Here is an 18998-nt window from a genome sequence, read left to right as displayed (position 1 = left end):
AAATTGACAGATGTTTTGATGAAAGAGCATTTCAACTATTATATAGCTGTTTGCAATGGTCAAGCAAACTGAATTTTAAGTCTGACCCAGAAAAAGTATATATGCAGAAACACTAAATATATTTTTGGCGTGATAAAGGGGAATAAATCAGATGTCGCTAATATTGTTTTTGAGATATTGGCAAAAACAGTGTTCAAATTCTTTTCTTTTAAATTGTTTTCAGCCATTGATAAATTGATCATAACTCAGAAACCAGATGTCTGATTTGGCATCCAAATGTAGCATTCGTAAACTGAAAATGATGTTAAAGCTAATTGACAATTGGAGACATGTGACTCGTTTTTGGTTTTTAATGGCTGCCATTGGCTATTTGTGATACAATCTCTGATCCAATTAATGGTTGTTTCATTTGTGCAGGGTTTTTTTTCATAACCTAGTTTCAAAGATGAATGGTTAAACCAGGGAAGTAGTTGTACTGATAAACCTGCCTTCAGAACATCCGGGCTGACCATTTATTCTGAAAATCAACTACTATCATTATCATTTGAAAAAACAAACACTAGGTCATTGGCAGAGATTCAAGCACCTCTGGTAAAAATTGACAGGCACATAGATAAAATATTACTTAATTTTAGGTTTTCATATGAAGTCGATGTTGGGAATATATGTACCAAGTCAGTGTGGTCTTAATTGGTGTGCTCTTTTATGGTTGGAGCACAGGTAATGATTATCACCATTACGAAGAGTCAGTGATATCGTCAAATATTGTGCTCATAATTAATATGAATATATTCCTCAATAACTCAATAACTTGGTGCTTTGTGTTAATATACATAGTAACTTGATGGATTTATCACTGTCAATCTAAGTCAGTGCCATCTTGTGTGAACACCTCTGTTATTAGTTACATTTAATCCAGACATGTGCCTCATCTGACTCACACATTTATCACTACAAACAAACTGTTCAGTCTGGTTCATATGTTAATGCACACAGAACACCATCATTTTAACAGTATTCTTAATTTCATGAAATCCAGCAATGGTTCTGCTTTGAAAATTTGTATCGCTGCAAACTTAGTTCCTAATAATTTAATAATGGCAAAAAACCCAGATTGGTATCTTGTCATTATTTGAGACAGAAAATACTATGAAAATTATGCGAGTATGCCATCATATGGCATATGCATATGGTTACAATTAAAGGTTTATCCATTTTAAACTGGCTCAAAAAAACCCCAAGAACCACTAAACATGGGAAGGTTTGCAATCCTTTTATCCATTTTCATGTAAATTTACAGAATAGAAAACTGTGAAATTCATTAAATTCACAAACTGTTTGTAAATGCAATATTTTTGGATACAGAGTGAATTCAAAATGGTTATTGAGTTTGCATTCAAGATGCATACAGACACATGTGTATAAACTTTTCACCATGTCTGTAAAATGGCAATAGATTACAACACAGCACATTCACTATATGTTTATACTCATTTCATGTTGTTCAAAGGTTTAGCCAGAGGTGGGGAGGGGAACTGACTTGGAAAAGTATTTTCAGGTACAATTGATAGGGAATAACACATAAGGGTATACGAGGTATTGTGGTCGAAGCAGCCAAAAAAAAATTGATTTTCATTATCTGAATCAATATATTATTGAAAAATAACACTTTGGTGTTTTGCAAAAGTTCATTCTACAAATCATATACTTTGAAAACTTGCTTAATTTATTGTTGTTAATGAGTTATGTACGTTTTACAAAAGTGTTGTTGTTTCAGCCCTCTTTACAACATAACTCAAGAACCACAGGACCTACAATCTGTGATATTTGAATTCTTCTACACGCTATATGAATTGAGCAATGAAATTTTTGCTAAAGCTCACTACCATTCGCAAGAACTACATTTTTTGCTGCTTCGACCAACAATATATCGTATACACTTAATAATTGGGCTTGTTTCTTCTTCACATAAGACTGTGTTTTTGATAAACCTAAAGTTGTATCAATCTATCTGGTACATTGTGGATTACTCATCAGCTAGAGAGGCATGTATATAATATTCATGTAGTATAATTTCCCCAATACATTTATACATGTACATGTAATAATCCATAATATTCCATGACCTAAATTCAATTAGAATTTCATACATAAATTTCACATTTTCTGCAAATTTTTTTGAAAAAAAAAGACACAATTTCTTCCACAAATCCTTAAATTGCTAATTCAAGCATCATGACATCCTTGAATTCTATCAAATGTACATTACACACATTCATTTTCCTTGTACAAATGGCAAGAAGTTCAATAGTTGGGTTCTTAAAATCTCTTATCTACAAAATAAAACTATGCCTCTGAAATACATGCAGATGCAACTTAATCCTCACAATTTCTCAATATTTTCAAAATTCGACTTTTACACCAGGCTTTTATTATCTTCATGACCATGCACTCACCACTTCCCCATTTTGAACCCCCAAATCATTATGTAGCAACCACTTTTCCTTTTTCACTCTAATCAATCATCGCATATGTAAATTAGAAGAGCCCTATTAAAACAGGGATGAACGCAGCTGCGTCTAGTATAGAGCCAATTTAAAGGTAGTTACATATAATGATGGATTTTCAATTTGTTTTTAAGGGACTTGCAGAGGTTCAAAAAATCCATCTTGTCTATAATATAACATACCATATTCCATAAACTGATTAAATTAAAGCATGAATCAATTTGACAACATGATACTGATACTGGAATGTATAAGCATGGATACTGATGATAGTTTTTCACATTATTTGGCTGGGCAGCACACACTAGACACTATCATGACTATATAGTTAATAGAAAATGTTGAAGGTTCAGTATCTTTCATATTCATGGCACGGGTTAGAGAAATGTCGTTAGAAACAACGATCATTAGCAGTTAATCTGACAAGGTAGAATTTGTGATCTACTTTTTTCGTTGAATTGTCACTAAATTTAATATGAACATTTCTATTGAAGAATGCAATGATTGACTCAAGAGGTGGCCCTGGCACACCATGTACATTTAGATAATATATGTGTGACCTGGACATTTCGGAAAATTTTCACTTTCTATTTCTTACCACATTTGTCTTCATACACATATTTCAAAACAAAAATCATTCTTGGAAAAAAATCTTAAACACCAAAATATACGCAAGCAATATAGCAATACTGATATTGGAAATACAATGTATACATGTACTACTATTTTCACAAATTTCTACAGATTATATCTACATGAGCTATCCAACTAATTGCAAATTAGCTGGTTCCTCTTTGAGCAGTGCAAATTGGTTATGAATATTTTGTTTACCTGTTCTGAATAGGCTATTCTGGTTGAAATCCTTACACCCCCTACGGAAGACATGACCTTAATATTCCACAAAAGGAGTGTGAATTTCAAATGGGTTTACCTGATTGGGTGATTCAATTTGAAATATACACCCCCTGTTTGAAAAATTAAGGTCATGTCTTCCATAGGGGGTGTATGGATTTCAATTGGAATAGCCCTCCATGTCTTGCAGACGTCTGTGAGTCATGATGATATTGTGTTGAGTGCAACTGCAGCCACCCTAAGAGGCCTGTGTCTTATTGGCATGTAAACCAGCAATAACAGAGCAAACTTTACCTCTGGCAAAATACAAAGCCATCATTGCATTACTGTGATCAGCACAAAATATGAGTCGGAGGTGGGCCTCAATTGATTTTTATTATAGCACACGCATGAACACAAGCAATAATAATACAAACCCAATTAACAACAATCTTGCTCTAGAGAATCTATACATTCATTAAGTGAGTTAACAAATATCAATGACCAATTTGCTACTGTTCATGATAATATATTATGATAATAAAAAAAATATTTCACTTTATTCTACCACAATTTGCACTACAATCACTGATCAGCTTTAGATACCAAAAATAAATTCCATCGATCCAAAAATGTAATATCTTTACAACATAGAAAAAGAAAAGGATTGGAACCTGTTACTTGTAGTGATCAGCAACAACAAAAACAGACCAAAAAAACCTAAAAACCAAATAAAAACAGGATAGCTGAGTTGTCTCCTCCTTATAACTACAGTAGGTTGTTTTAGAAAAGAAACATTACAAACAAAACCCCACATTCAAGCAGGGTTAGCCAGTAATACCAGGTGACAGAGGAATTGAAATTACCAGTATACAATATATGTAGGCCTACATGTACAGTTAGTGGCAATTTTGGCTCCCGGTTTTGGCTCACATTGTAAATGGGAAATACTGACAAATAACCAAAAATATTTTATATTTTCAAAGCTTATTCTACTACTATAATGAAAGACAGAGATAAAAAGATTTTATGGCGTCTGATGTCACTGTTAATTACGATCCTTGATTGGTTTACACAGGTTAATAGCGCGCAAAAGGAAGGCCGATTTATCTGGTGCCGGTCGGAGAAAAGGAATAGCAAAAATGGTGAAAAATTACGTACTTTACAACACAAAATGCAACTTTTCTAGGCATTGTTGACATGGTGCCTTCGCGAAAGAAAGTTTCCTACTATAAAGACCTAACTTTCAAGATGGTTTGTATGTTTGAAGGTGCATAATTAACAATAATTAGGTGCCTGGTTATACAGCCACGTTCAGCAAGTCATCATTACGACACTTGTAAACAAACCATGCTCGAGTTTGATTGACAGATGACGTCAGACGCGATGAAATCTTTTTATCTCTGTCTTTCATTATAATCATGACATATTTTCATTTCAATCAAATCCATGTTTTGATACAATTCTACTTTGAAAGAAGGTAATATCTCAAACTTGATTTTTCATGTAAAGTCTTCATTTTTGATGTGCCTGAGCAGAAAGCATAATCTTGGACAACTATTACCAGTTACCACAATAGAATTGCTTTATTCCTTATGGTGATAACTGGATAGGTGATCAAGATTCATGTTGCTGCTGTGCCTGATCACAAATACACAAACATGATGTTCACAAATTCAATGTTAGGCCTATATAAACTCCTCAACGAAAGTTTGGAAAGTTTTTTCAAGCATCTGTATTTCCAATTATTTGTGACATATTCATATCGTGTTGCATATCACTGGATAGGTACAATACTCCCCTTTACAATGACACCCCATTTGAAACAACAACATTTTTCACGGCTCAGTACACGCCTTGTGAATGTAGTGGGGTCTCAAAATGAATTTGCCAAATTGACCATTATTCTGTGCTCAAACAAAGCTAGCTACTACCTCAATAGCGGGTGGAAAAACCACAGGCAGCCACAATAGTCAGGCACCTTCTCCTCATGCTGCTCACCGACCTGGTTACACGTTACTGTGGGATGAAATTCCATTCTTCCACAAGGATTCGTGCAGGTCATTCAATGTGGTTGCCTATGGGCTTCTTTGGCACGCACAGCACGATCAAGCTGGTCCCACAAGTGTTCAATCGGGTTGAGGTCTGGCCCCAGGTCTGGCCTGATGGCAGGCCATTTTGACTCTACTCCCATATTCTGTAGGTAGTCGTTGACTACCGTGGCTATGTGGGGCGAGCGGTGTCATCTTGGAGGATTGCATTAGGTCCCAGATTGTGAAGTTATGGGATTGCAGCTTGCTGCACAGAATAATGGTCAATTTGGCAAATTCATTTTGAGACCCCACTACAATCACAAAGCATTTACTCAGCCGTGAAAAATGTTATTGTTTCAAATGGGGTGTCATTGTAAAGGGGGGTATTGTAGCTATCCAGTGATATGCAACACGATATGAATATGTCACAAATAATTGGAGATACAGATGCTTGAAAAAACTTTCCAAACTTTCCTTGAGGAGTTTATTAACCTCCCATCCGAAATACATTTTTACTTCATTTTTAAAACCTTCATTATTATTTCCCAGTTTTTACCTGATAACTTGCCAACCCTGCTCTCAATGGGGACACAATTTCCATAATACAATTCATGTTTTTGCATAATTAGCTTTCCTTACACAATGCATACATTATACTTTGCTTTAAAACTTCTTTGTTCCATTCTCTTAACATTTTATTTAATGTCTCACAGTCAAATTCTCCTGAATTAAAAAAGGTACAGCCTACATCATAATCAAGTTCTCAACATTTTCTATTTCATGTTAGTTCATGCCCTTTGCTGGAAATGAAGTATCTATTAATTGTTGATTTGATAAGAAATACACTGTACTTCTATTTTACAGATAAAATTGATAATACTGCTTATATTCTAATTTGATACTTCTTCATGATTGAGCTTACAATTTCTCAGCACCATGCAAAATTGCATTTTCATTTGTCAGTTTACTTGGATACAAAGAAACTGCAATATGACTTGACTAAAGACACAAGTACCTTTCTACTACCACATTCCTCTCACTTTTCAAACCCATAAAATTAACATTGAATTGTTACCTTCCTAGCATTGTTATTTGATGGTACTGTCTGAAGAACAGGGACTCTGCTTGTGTTCCTCAGAACACCTTTGTTGACAGGAACCTTAAAAGCAGTTGTTGTAGTAACTCGCTTTCGTGTTGACGTAGCTTTACAAATTGTCCTACGCAACTGCTTTTGAGTTTCTCTGATAATAGTCCGTATATCTAGCGAAGGAAAATTAGCTCTCCGAGTTGCGTCATTGAATGGAAATGTCAAGACAAAATCACCTACTCTAGCCGGTGGATTTGCGTTCTTTGCGGTGGTTGCCTCTGCTTTCTTCCTTTCTTGATAAGGAGGTTGTTTGAGTGTTCTTGGTTCTGAACCATCTCGAGGTTGTTTTGTCTTTGACCCAGGAAGCTTAGAATCTCCCGTAGAAGACTGCTGATATTGTGTTGATCTGATCTGGATTGCTGTATTAGCTGTACCCGTTTTTGAGTCATTTTGGTTTCGACTTTGAGTTGTATTTTGTCTGCTACTATCTCGCGTTGGTTTGGCTAGATCAGACGCAGATCGCCCGAAATACGGCTGAGGCCTACCTTTCAACGTTTGGGGTAGTTTACTTTTGCTTTGCCCGACAGTCTTATTGCGAGATCCCGATTGATCTTGCCTGCTGGGAGATTTGTTGAGGTTTAATGATCTTGTTGCTGCCCTTCCTCCCCTGGCAGGGCTGTTGGCATTTTTATTCTCATCCTTTCGCTGTCTCATTGCATCATGTCTGCCCTGCAGCTGTTTCCTTGACTCTTGTACGCTAGGTAGCGCGATGGAATCCAACGATCCTGCTCTGATGTTTGGAAGACCAATCTGTGATGTCACTCTTCGTGGAGGTAGCGACAACCGACTTCTTCTCTCAGGTGGGACACCACTTGCAAATGACTCATTCAACTTACTTTCTGATGATGACTTTGCACAAACTGCTGCAACTTCATCATCGTCGTCATCATCATCACACATATCATCATTAGAGGATGACGATTTGATTGACCTCTTCTTAGATCTACCGATGCTATCACTTGATAGCGATCTTGATGATGAATGTATGCTGCTCATAGATGAATTGCGAGACGCTGTTTTCAGATGCGTTGCATTCTTATTTTGACCCTTCTGAGCATTTGATTTTGTTGGTAGACTTGTCTTTGACGTGGAAGCTGCTGGTTTTCCTCGAAGAGACGTCTTAGAAGGGGATCCTCCTGGCTTCCTGCCAGGTGCTCTACTACTTTGCATCTTGTTGCGTGATCCTGTGCCTTTCTTCCCAAAGGCGTGCAAATGCTTCAGTTTAGTAAGCCGGTTGTACTGCTCTCCGCCCCTCTCTGCATCACTTTCCTTAAAATCTAGCAACTCTATCAGGTCATTCAACAATGGCTTCTTGACTGTGTAATCTATGGCAACATCAAGACTCAATGCTGGGCAGAAATTGACTTCCAAAAGCCATGGCTTAAGGTTGTCATCGAGAAGGATATCAAAACCGAACAGCTCAAAGCAATGGTTAACTTTGGGCACTGATGTGGCTTGAGCTAGCAAAGTCCAAATGATGATGTTGTTGATTCTTTGCCAGACAACGTCATAGTCTATGTTTTGCTGGTGGAAATAGTTACGCAGGGTTGACAGAGTCCACTTACAGCCAGGACCGACTCTTTCTTTATCCATTGTATAGCCCGGACTCAACTTATTGATACTGGTATTTGTCAGATGAGCGAAGAGATTATCAAAGGATGTGATATCAAACTTCTCGGTGGAAAAGCGTACTAAACCTTCTTGATAGACGTAGATATTCAGCGGAAGAAAGCTAGTGATCAGAACATAAATGCGTAGATCAAACTTGTACCCACCAATGAGTAACGGATTGGTGATGTATTTTTGAGCTACCGCAGCACAGTCGTAAGTCAGTTCATTAAGATCTTTGAAGATGAAGATTCCCCGGCCTCTTGATAAATCGGCTGGCTTACATATCCATAGATCTCGTTTTGCCAAAGCCGTTTCTCCAGCCGCGTTCGCTTCGTGCTGCTCCTCCTGTTGCTGATTAACGGATCGTGTGTATTCAGCGACAAACTTGGTGTAATCATTCGGCAGATTAAAAGCAAGTGGAGTGAAGTTGTAAACCGAAGCGCCATACACTCCACGCATGCGCCGCATATTGCGTGCCAGCATGTCTTTTCTCGTGATAGCAAAAGTCTTTGGGAAGTGATTAAGTCGCTGCCAGGGCATGATATCGTCGTATTCCGAATTGCGGAAACGGCTGGAGCGCCACCACATGTTCCACTCATGCTCATCGTGTTCGTCTTCGATGAACTCCTCCCATCCTCGCTCCAACAGAACCTCTCGCAGTGCATCTGGACCATTTTCGTTAATACGAAAGATAAGTGCCTTGTCTTTGGCCGGAGACAGACAAATATCCTGGTCGGTCATAATAATTATTGGTATGTTTAAAACGTTCTTGATTTAAAGTTAATTTGAGCCATTGGTGCATACGTGACACCCATCAACAGTCAATGCAAACGATATTATGCAAATCACACATACTTGTAGTTCACAAATTAACTATTTGTTAGTTTTTGGTAGGAAATCTTCTGATTTGCTTAAATATCCTTCTTCTGGTAGTCATTTATCTTCTACTTTGTAAAAGCTTGCTACCGTTTTCTTGCCATTGCAGCTCCTGTACACTAGCATCCGTCCTATTACCAGCACTGTAATAAAATGAAACAAGAAATAAGAGCACTATGAGTCAATAATTCATGGATTGGCAATTAGATGAGGCAATTAATTGACTTTTCCCTTCGTTAGCAGCAGTTGGCTAGTCAATTTGACCTTGATTTATATGCTGATCTTTGTTAACCATGAAGCCATACATAAAACAGGATGTAGATCAAGGTGTGGGGTCTTATTCTGGCCTACATCAATTTAAAAAAAAATCTGGTATTCAAAGTTTGATTCCAATAATTTGAATTATAATAGGGGATAAAAATAAAATGAGGTAAAGTATGTTGATGGAAAATGTCCTCACATGTTTTTTTTATTTTTTAATTAACTAGGAAAGCTACATGTATATGCCCCCATTTATTCTAGATAAACATGTAGGTAATGATTCTCTTTGAAGATGAACTATGTGCAATGTATTTTATAAAACATATGCATGAACATTTTACTTTTCAACAAACATATTTCTATTTAAACAAATTTTTGATTAAAAATTTAATTACCTCCCCGTTATTAAACATCAACAATGAACCATATAAAATCAATACAAAGTAATAATGTTATGGAAAATATCAATTTCAAAGTCATGAGATCAATCGATCTGTTTGTATAATTTATTAATCATTGTTGCCATAAAACAACTTTTGAGTAAAGCAAGTCAGTTGTAACATCAATATCATTGCAAAAAGTACATTGGAAAAATGATTTTGACCATGATGTGACAAAAATGAGTTACCAATATTTCACATGATAGATTTTCAGTATCAAACTTGAAAAACGTACAAAATGTATCTGATACACATGTATACATGTGTGCAAATTTTATTAAAAATGACATTCCCTTTATCTCTCTCCCCTCCCCCCCCCCACCCCCCATTTCTGGAGGACTTTCTGGAAGTACAGTATATGCATTTTACACCAGACTACTTAGATCAGATCTTGAGCTGGAGGACACATGCATGTGCCACAAACAAAGAACTGTATGAGTAACTTCCAACTTAGGATCTGTGTTTTAGGCACGGTAACTGATAAAATCAGGAAAGACTACAATTTGCTGCTAGTCACTGTTTTTAAGTAAGGGGCAGATTGCGTCAGATCTACATGTAGTGTTGTGGAAACAACAGATGTGGTGGAAACCCAGTCATGGTATTGGTAAAAGAAATATGGGGTGGCCAAGTAAGACCTAGATGTAGATCTTCTGTATGAGGACACAAGACAGGAACCAAATGAAATACGGAGCTGCATTATGCAGGACAGACATATCTGGAGAGCCATCGTAGGAGTCCAACAGAAGACAACCGAGTTAGTATACAAAATATGGAGATTCTTGAGAGCACTATATTTGCAGTTTTCAATCAGTTTTAGGCTCTAAATCTTTCATTTTCCAATTTTCCTACATCATTATACATTTTAAAGGTGACGTGTCTAGGTAAACAATTCTATGGTTTACCAGCCATTGTCAGTAAGAATGGGACCGAAATGGGACTTTGTGATTCAAGTGCGTCATGGATTTTCTTTAAAAAAAATAAGATGATACATCATCAGTCCAAGAAACTACGCCCAAAATTTTAGCTTCCTCGCTCATTTCGTTTGTCCGAAAAAAATTATTGAAATTTTGGCCCCATAAACATCATTAAATGGTTTACCAATTAGTAGCCACTAGAAAATTGTGCGCCAACGTTGGCCCAGTGAAAAGAAAACAGTTTTTGAATCCTTCTATGGGTATCATTACAATGATGCAAAAAAATTGTTGGGTTACCATTGGCGCATCGTAATAATCAAGTTTAAAATATTAGTGAAAAGCGCCCTTTAAACTCATTGCGCCATTAAGCACCCACGAAAAAAGCAAGTTGAAATGCATAAACTAATTATTTAGAATCAAATGCAAATGCAAAATTGATGGGTGCTCGTTGGCGCAAGAAGAAGATGGAGGTCAAAGGTCAAATTTTCAAATTTTGAGCCATTTTCACGCCTCATTAATTTTATGCGCCAAGGTCGAAGAACAGAAAAATTTGTGTTCAGTGGTAAACATACTGTAACTCTACTAAAAGAAGCAGTAAAAAGCTTGGGTCCTGTTGGTTTAGTATTTTTTATGATTTTCTAAATATCATCTTAAAGCAAGTAAACAGTAAATAATATGCCATGCCGTACTATGTGCAAACTTTAAGTATCCTCCACTAGATATGCCAACAAGTACCCATGGTGTTTTAACTTCAGTTAGTTTATTCAAGTGCTGTTGCTTGCATTTCTGTGGAAATCAGTGTGGGCTCATGTTGGCGCAAGGATATTTTAAGGGTCAAAGGTCAATTCAAAATCACAAAATGCTACTTTGATGTTAGTTTGTGCGACCAATATGCAATCTTCGAGTGTCCATTTCTCGATGCGCCAACAAGTACCCATGGTGTTATAACTTCATTTAGTTTATCCAAGTGCTATTACTTGTGTATCTGTAGGAATATGTTTGGGCTCATGTTGGCGCAATGATATTTTGAGGGTCAAAGGTCAATACAAAAAACTCAAAATATGACAAAGTGCATTCTTTGAGTGTTGGTAATTTCAATGCCAACAAGATACCATAATTTTTTCACTATGCCAACTCGATTTATTCAATTTCTTCATAAAAAGCCTTGAAGTTGGGATAATATTGGCATTATATGAATATTTAAAGAGCCCAATATTAAGCTATATTACAAGTATGAGACCAACTTCTGCATTTTTATTTAAAATGCAGAAGTTGTGCAAGCTTACATTGTATTGTATAATAAGTGAAGAACAATATTGCATTTTGACTGCAATGAATCAATATACTTATACTTATAACATGTGCAGGCTTATAATATTTTGGAGAACATTTTTGTAAACCATGAAAACTTAAAATGTGTACCTTCCACTTGGTTTGTTGTGGATTGTCAAATGATCTGAAAATGCAGGGTAAGTTTTGATTTATACACATTCTGCATTCAACAGTATTAAAGTGTTATTCTTAAATATCACTGTGCCATGAGCATCCATAAGACTTAACATGCAAATATACACTCCATTTGAGGTAGATATTGGGACAATGTTTGCACATTTTCAGAGTTGCACAAACTCGCAAAAGAGTTGCACTTTGTGCTTTAGGATTGACCTTTGACCCTTATAATATCCTTGCGCCAACATGAACCCAAACATATTTCTACATAAATGCAAGTAACAGCACTTAGATAAACTTATTTAAGTAAAAACATTATGGGTACTTTTTGGCACATCTAGTAGTGGACGCTTGAAGATTGCGTAAATAGTTACAGGAACTATCAAAAAGTAGCAGTTTATGGTTTTGGATTAACCTTTGACCTTAAAAATATCCTTGGGCCAACATGAACCCATATTAATTTCTACATAAATGCAAGTAACAGCACTTAGATGAACTGATTGAAGTAAAAACATTATGGGTACTTTTTGGCACATCTAGTAGTGGATGCTTGAAGATTGCATATTGGTTGCATGAACTAGATAAAACAGCACTTTATGGTTTTGGATTAACCTTTGACCCCTAATATATCCTTGTGCCAACATGTGCCCAAACTAATTTCTACATAAATGCAAATAACAACACTTAAATATGGTGGATGAAGTAAAAACACCATGGGTATCTGTTGGCACATCCTGTTGTGGATGCTTGAAGATTGATGAAACCCCTATTTGGCCTATTATATGCTATTTACTAGGCTTTAGGATGATATTTAGAAAATCATTAAAAATAGTGAACCAACAGGACCCAAGCTTGTTTCTGTTTCTTTAATTAGAGTTATTATTTCTTTACCACTGAACACCACTTTTAATGTTCTTTGACCTTGGCGCACAAAATTAATGAGGCGTGAAAATGGCACAAAATTGGAAAATTTGACCTTTGACCCCAATTTTCTTCTAGCGCCAGCGAGCGCCCATCAATTTCGCATTTGCAATTGCTTCTAGGTAATAAGTTTATCCATTTCAGCTTGCTTTTTATATGGGTGCTTAATGGCGCAACGAGTTTCAAGTCATAGAAATCAACACGAGGGCGCTTTTCACTAATATTTTAAACTAGTTTATTACGATGCGCCAATGGTGACCCAACCATTTTGTGTGTAATTGTAATGACACCCATAGAAGGATTCAAAACTGTTTTCTATTTACTGGGTCAACGTTGGCGCACAATTTTGTAGTCGCTGCTAATTGATAAACCATTTAACGATGTTTTGGGGGACAAATTTTCATTATTTTTTTTCAGACAAACGAAATGAGCGAGGAAGCTAAAACTTTGGGTATAGTTTCTCGGACCAATGTTGCATCATCCTATTTTTTTTAAAGAAAATCCATGACGCACTTGAATCACAAGAGTCTGAATCTTACCGACAGTGGCTGTTACTATGTAGGGTTGCATGGTCCTGAAAATGACATGCCCTGTCAAGTGTCAACTTAATTCCCTTTCAAAAATCAAAGGTGAAATGGCATGCATTAATTAAAAGTAAATTTTGCTACACATTTACAAAGTACAATGCAGTACATCTTTACCTGCACATGAAAAAAAGGTCCAAATTGAATATTAAGATTATAACTACATGCAACTCACATCCCTTGGATACGTCATACCAGTATGTATACAATATTAGTGACATAATACAGATGACGTCAATTCTAACTAACAACAGCTTGCCTCAACACATTTTATTCAATCATTATTGGCTACAGACTGCTGGTCCTCTTTCCCACTTATAATTGTGACAATTAGAGGAATCTGGGAGAGCAATATATTGTAACATTTCCATGGAAAAAAGATCAATTTGAATTTCTTTTCCACAAAATGTTAGCTTTCACTGTCAACTATGTTCCCTTTTAACTTTGAGCCAAACAAATGGGGTAAAGGACTTTAGCTACATTGTAATTTACATGTAAATTGAAATACCTAGTGTAATGTCCGCACTCTAGTTGTAAACGTGAGGTCGTGAGCGATCACTAAAATGGGAAGAATCACTAAACAGGTGACATAATATACTTATTATGCCGATTGATACCATACAAAATTGCCATTTTATCGTTCCCCTCACCCTCTCCCCCACATACATTTAAGTGAGTTATGACCAAGAAGAATATATAAAAGTAAAAAATAAACATAAAATTGCCAGCATACATTGTAAAAGGGTTAAGTGATGTTTATGTTTTTCCATCCTAATGCAAATGAAAGTCTTTCTATACATCGTTTACCAGCTCATGTAAGCGTGTGTGGCTTACGCCGAGAAAACGCATGCATTTTGGATTTGCCTAGTGTAACTCTGCTCTGTTATTCTTGGTTAGCAACTAACTACATTTTCACTGTTTTTGCTGTCAATTCTTGACTGATATAGTTTATTGCATTTCCCATATTTCTTTATATTCCTCAATCTCCTGTAAGATATCTGGATTAAAATTGACTGAGTCTTTCAATCAATACACATCCATACAACATTTCGCTATTATAGTAAGATACTCTCTGAGTAAAAGAAGGACAAGTCTTCCTAGTGGCGGCACCAGGATTTTTTTCGGGGGGCAAAGTGAATTTTATGAGGGCAAAATCAACAAATTTTGGGCAAAATTGCCGTTAAGAAGTGGGGATTTTGCATCAAAAGTGGGGGGAAAATTGGGGGGGGGACAACCACCTGTAGCACCACCACTGAGTCTTCCATTTGGGGGTGTATGGACTTCAACTGGAATAGCCAAATCTAGGGTCCAGTCCATGCGGCTCTATATTCCAATGGGAAAATCAGTGCAAGCTAATCACACAGTTTGTGAGAAGGGGATCCAAATTCAAAAATTGAAGGGCACTAATTATATTTAGGCCTTAAACATGCTAAAGTTTGTGAAAGTTATCATTTTATAGGTATCGTTGCAACATGCATTCATGCATGTGCAGCTCACTTTTTATGCAATTTTATGAATGTTACATAAATTGATTTCATTGATATTCCAGGTAATATGATCATATCATCCAATACCATATGGTCAGTCACATGTGAGTTTCTGAACATCAAGATTGACTTCATATTGATCATCAATGAGTCTTTGACTGAGTAGTCACTCATCTGGAAGAACTATATAGATTTTGTTCTTTTATATTAGATGTCAATGACATGCAGTAATGATAATGATATCAGTTAGTCTGCTTTAATAAAAAAGGAAATTGTATTGTGCTACATGGCATAATGTTATGCCTGAAGTGGATGAAGTGAGGCACGAGTAGACCTGCATCTTCTCTGACCTGCATTATCATGCACATAATCGGTATTTAACATTATGGCAGAAGACAAATTCCTCTTTTTATCAGTCATAGCATCATTAGTTCACTATTTTTACAATAATAAGATGTATTTAAAAAGCACGACCAGTGAAAAATATGTTTCACAATTTGAAACTGGAACCAATGTCATCTAAAATCATAATTCTTAATTTTTGTGGCAACAAATTGATACATTTTCTTTACAGGCTATGAAAAAGATTAAAGAAATATTTGCAAGCATGGAAATTTCATGAAAAAGAAATATTTGCAAGCATGGAAATTTCATGAATCCATGACACTCATAAAGAAAGAAGAAATTTTAGGCCCAACCATTTCATTTTGTTATCAGGTTGTAGCTAGGATAGTTTTAGTATAGTGGGCGGCATTTAATGAAAATCTTGCATATTTGGGCCAAAATGGAACAAATTCTTGACTAATCCAATAAAATTGTGCAGTTTTGGCATCTGAGTGGTGGGCTCCAGTTCTAAAATTGCAACTGAGTGGTGGGCTCCAAAACTGAGTGAAGGGGTCTGTCGCCCACCACCGCCCACTGTAGCTACAATGTACATCCCTGTATATGGATATTGATGATTTAGGAAACAGGAATGTTAATTGTTATCTGTATTCCTAAAACCATTGGAGATGATTTAGAGACCTTCACTTGAAATGAGCCTGGTTTTATTCCAGTAGTATTAAGTAAAAAGAGACATGTATGTGTATTGTCTTTGTAGCAGCTGACAAGTGCATCGTTTCGATATGGATGCAGATAATACCGATTGTATCAGGGACGGTGTTTATAATATAATAGAACAGTCTGTGATTGTATCAAGTTGATTCTTGTTGGTCCCTGTTGTTTTTGCAGGTTTTGCACATCTCCTGGAAGTGATGGAACTTTTACTTACACTGCAAGATTCTCATCTGCGTGACGCCGATGTCACCAGAATGTCACTCCATCGGAAACTACACCTCGGTTTTCCATATCGCCGGTCCGAAATAGCCGGGTAGCCAGCCTCCTAGGCTTCTACAGAGTGACTCGCGGCGCGGTGACTTCGCAGGAGAGTCACACTGGTGTGACTACGCGACTAGTCCTGGGTGCTCAGTACGGCGTTTTGGGTTGCCGGTTTTGCTTTTATTGCCATATTTTTTATATTCTCTTGATTTATTCAAATAATATTCTTTATTTCTTGCTTTTTTTAGGGGATTAGGGAGGGGGAAATTGCAAACTGGACTTTAAAAATAAGGGAAATATTAGATGAATAAAATGATTTGTTAGTAAAAGAAATAAACATGATCAGTAAAACAACTTGAGAAAAATTGCAAATAAAGAAGTTAAAAAGTAGGAATATTATAAGAAGGATGTAGGCTTATTGATGAATTAAAATATTAAATGTGTAAAATAAATAAATAATTATAACAATAATAATTCATAACAAGCATTAATATTTGCGTGATAAAAAATAGGACACAATTTCAAACAAACACTGCAATAGGCCTATATTGATGTGACACCGATTTATAGGCATAATTTGATAACGTAAAAAAAATCAACATGAAAAACGAATTAAACTAATAGGCCTATGAAAACACCATTTTGAAAAACGCGAAAAGAAAATAATACCATCCAAAGTTTTGCATAAACTTACGGCAGTAAAAGTATAAATTTGTAGTAGGCCTTTCAGGAAAGTGACAAGAAGTAAAACAAAATGCATGCTAGGCCTATAAATCAATTTTAAATATAACAGAAAAATTCTGGCTTCAAAATAAGTAAAGTTTTGGCAAATCAAAATGTATAAATTGAAAATGCTAGGCCTATAATAGGCATACTTTGCGAACTTCGGCTAAAAATTAATATCTCTTTTAAAACACAATTCGCTTTAAATAAAAAAGTTTCAATAGGCCTATATAACGTTATCATGCAAAATATGAAAAAATAAGCATAATTTGATAGCAAAACATGTCATCTAACCACTGAAGTAAACAAAGCAATGATATAAGTTTTGTGGGAAAACAAGCAAACAAACAAACTAAATAAAAACGTTTGAAATGAAACAAACAAATAAACCAAGAACAAGAACTTCAAAAGTAAAACACACACAGTTGATGAGATTATTAAACAGGCAGCACTAAAACAATTAAAATAGGCCTATATAAAAGAGAACAACAAATAAAAGAAACAAAATGAATCGGAAGTCTCACAGTAGAAATATAAATGACAAAGAATGCAAAAGCACGATAAAAAACAAAGACGGCAGTAGGGGGCCTACAGCCGCAGACCCGCTGTACAGCATGCATCAATCAATTAATTATAAAACCAACTCATTCCATTCATGAGCGTATACAAGCAGTAAACAAGCATGATACGCGTATTTGTCATCATCAGCGCCAGTATTTGGTAGATATACGCCGCGTCCCCAGAGTGTTCGAACTCATAACAGGGTTCGGTCAACGACCTTTCGCAGCGTAGTCACCTTGAAGTTCGCCGACTGGGCACCGAGCAGGCGACGCATGGGGACACGCTTCACGGAAGTCACTTTGATGTGACTACAAGATGTGGACCACTGTCGGAATCTAGTCAGTGGTGTACATCATGAGTCGCCGATGCGACATCGAGCAGATAACACATCGGAGGCTAGCAGTTGTAGTCACTGTGTGATGACACTGCTGCATAGTAGCCTACTGCCTTGTTTCCGATGTTGTCACTCTCCTGTAGTGACTCTGTCGGCCACCATAGGGTAGGTTATTCTGGAGTGACGGCGGTAGTGACTTCAGAGTTCCAGTGCGATGTAGTCACTCTTTCGCCAGGAATTTTGCAGTGTACTTCATTGCCTGCCATTTGAATATATTGTTTTTTGCCCCCTTCCCATACCATCTGAGTTTCCCCACAATGGTATCTTTTCAGCTTTTCCAACAGTTCACAGTTATCATGCCATCTTTTATTTGAGTTATTGATTGGATTAAGAGGCCCCTATTGATCTTATTTCAACCAAAAATTTACTTATTGATTGGCATTTTATTACTCAGCCAATACAAAATGTGGTCTCTAAGACACAATTTGGGCAGACATTTTTGGAGGCTAATTTTTTCACATGATAATATTTCCAAAAGTATAACACACCCCCAGCAAACATAAAATGTTTTCCAGTTCTAACATTTAAATGTCAGGTTATATAAAATGCTTTACATTCAACATTTTTGAAAACTTGATACAAAACGTTATTTAATTTTTAAGTGTTGACAAAATATTTTGTGAAAATGTTTGCCCCAAAATATTTGGCAACAGGATTTTTTTTTATATGCACCCAACACTTTTTAGGTTCTTGAGCACCTGGGCATAAAAATATTGGAACTATGTACAATTCACCATTTTATTTGGGAAAAAAAAACCATTTCCTACAGCAATATGAAGTGCACCAACCCCAATCTGACTGGTCTAGCAACGGCCCTGATAACATGTTTTTGAAAAAGAACATTTTTGTGTTTGCTGGGTCCACAAAACAGAAAAAAGCCCAATTGATGCCATTCCAGTTTCCATAGAACTTCCTAAAATGAAATCAAAGGTAAAAGCATAA

At 36.2% G+C, this 18998-nt stretch overlaps 1 protein-coding gene across 1 annotated transcript; it reads right to left on the bottom strand.

Moving 5' to 3' along the window:
* Positions 1–6308: 6308 nt before the first annotated feature.
* Positions 6309–9143, bottom strand: LOC140157323 (uncharacterized). The gene has a single exon (XM_072180465.1). The coding sequence runs from the start codon at positions 8868–8870 to the stop codon at positions 6429–6431; it is 2442 nt and encodes an 813-aa protein (XP_072036566.1). The 5' UTR covers positions 8871–9143; the 3' UTR covers positions 6309–6428.
* Positions 9144–18998: the final 9855 nt, after the last annotated feature.

The sequence above is a fragment of the Amphiura filiformis genome, chromosome 7 (genome assembly GCF_039555335.1).
Source record: "Amphiura filiformis chromosome 7, Afil_fr2py, whole genome shotgun sequence".
Taxonomy (NCBI): domain Eukaryota; kingdom Metazoa; phylum Echinodermata; class Ophiuroidea; order Amphilepidida; family Amphiuridae; genus Amphiura; species Amphiura filiformis.
This window is presented reverse-complemented; position numbering and strand designations above follow the sequence as displayed.

What these genes read in the sequence shown, in the direction of transcription:
- LOC140157323 (XM_072180465.1), bottom strand. Translation starts at nt 8,870, where the DNA reads ATGACCGACCAGGATATTTGTCTGTCTCCGGCCAAAGACAAGGCACTT.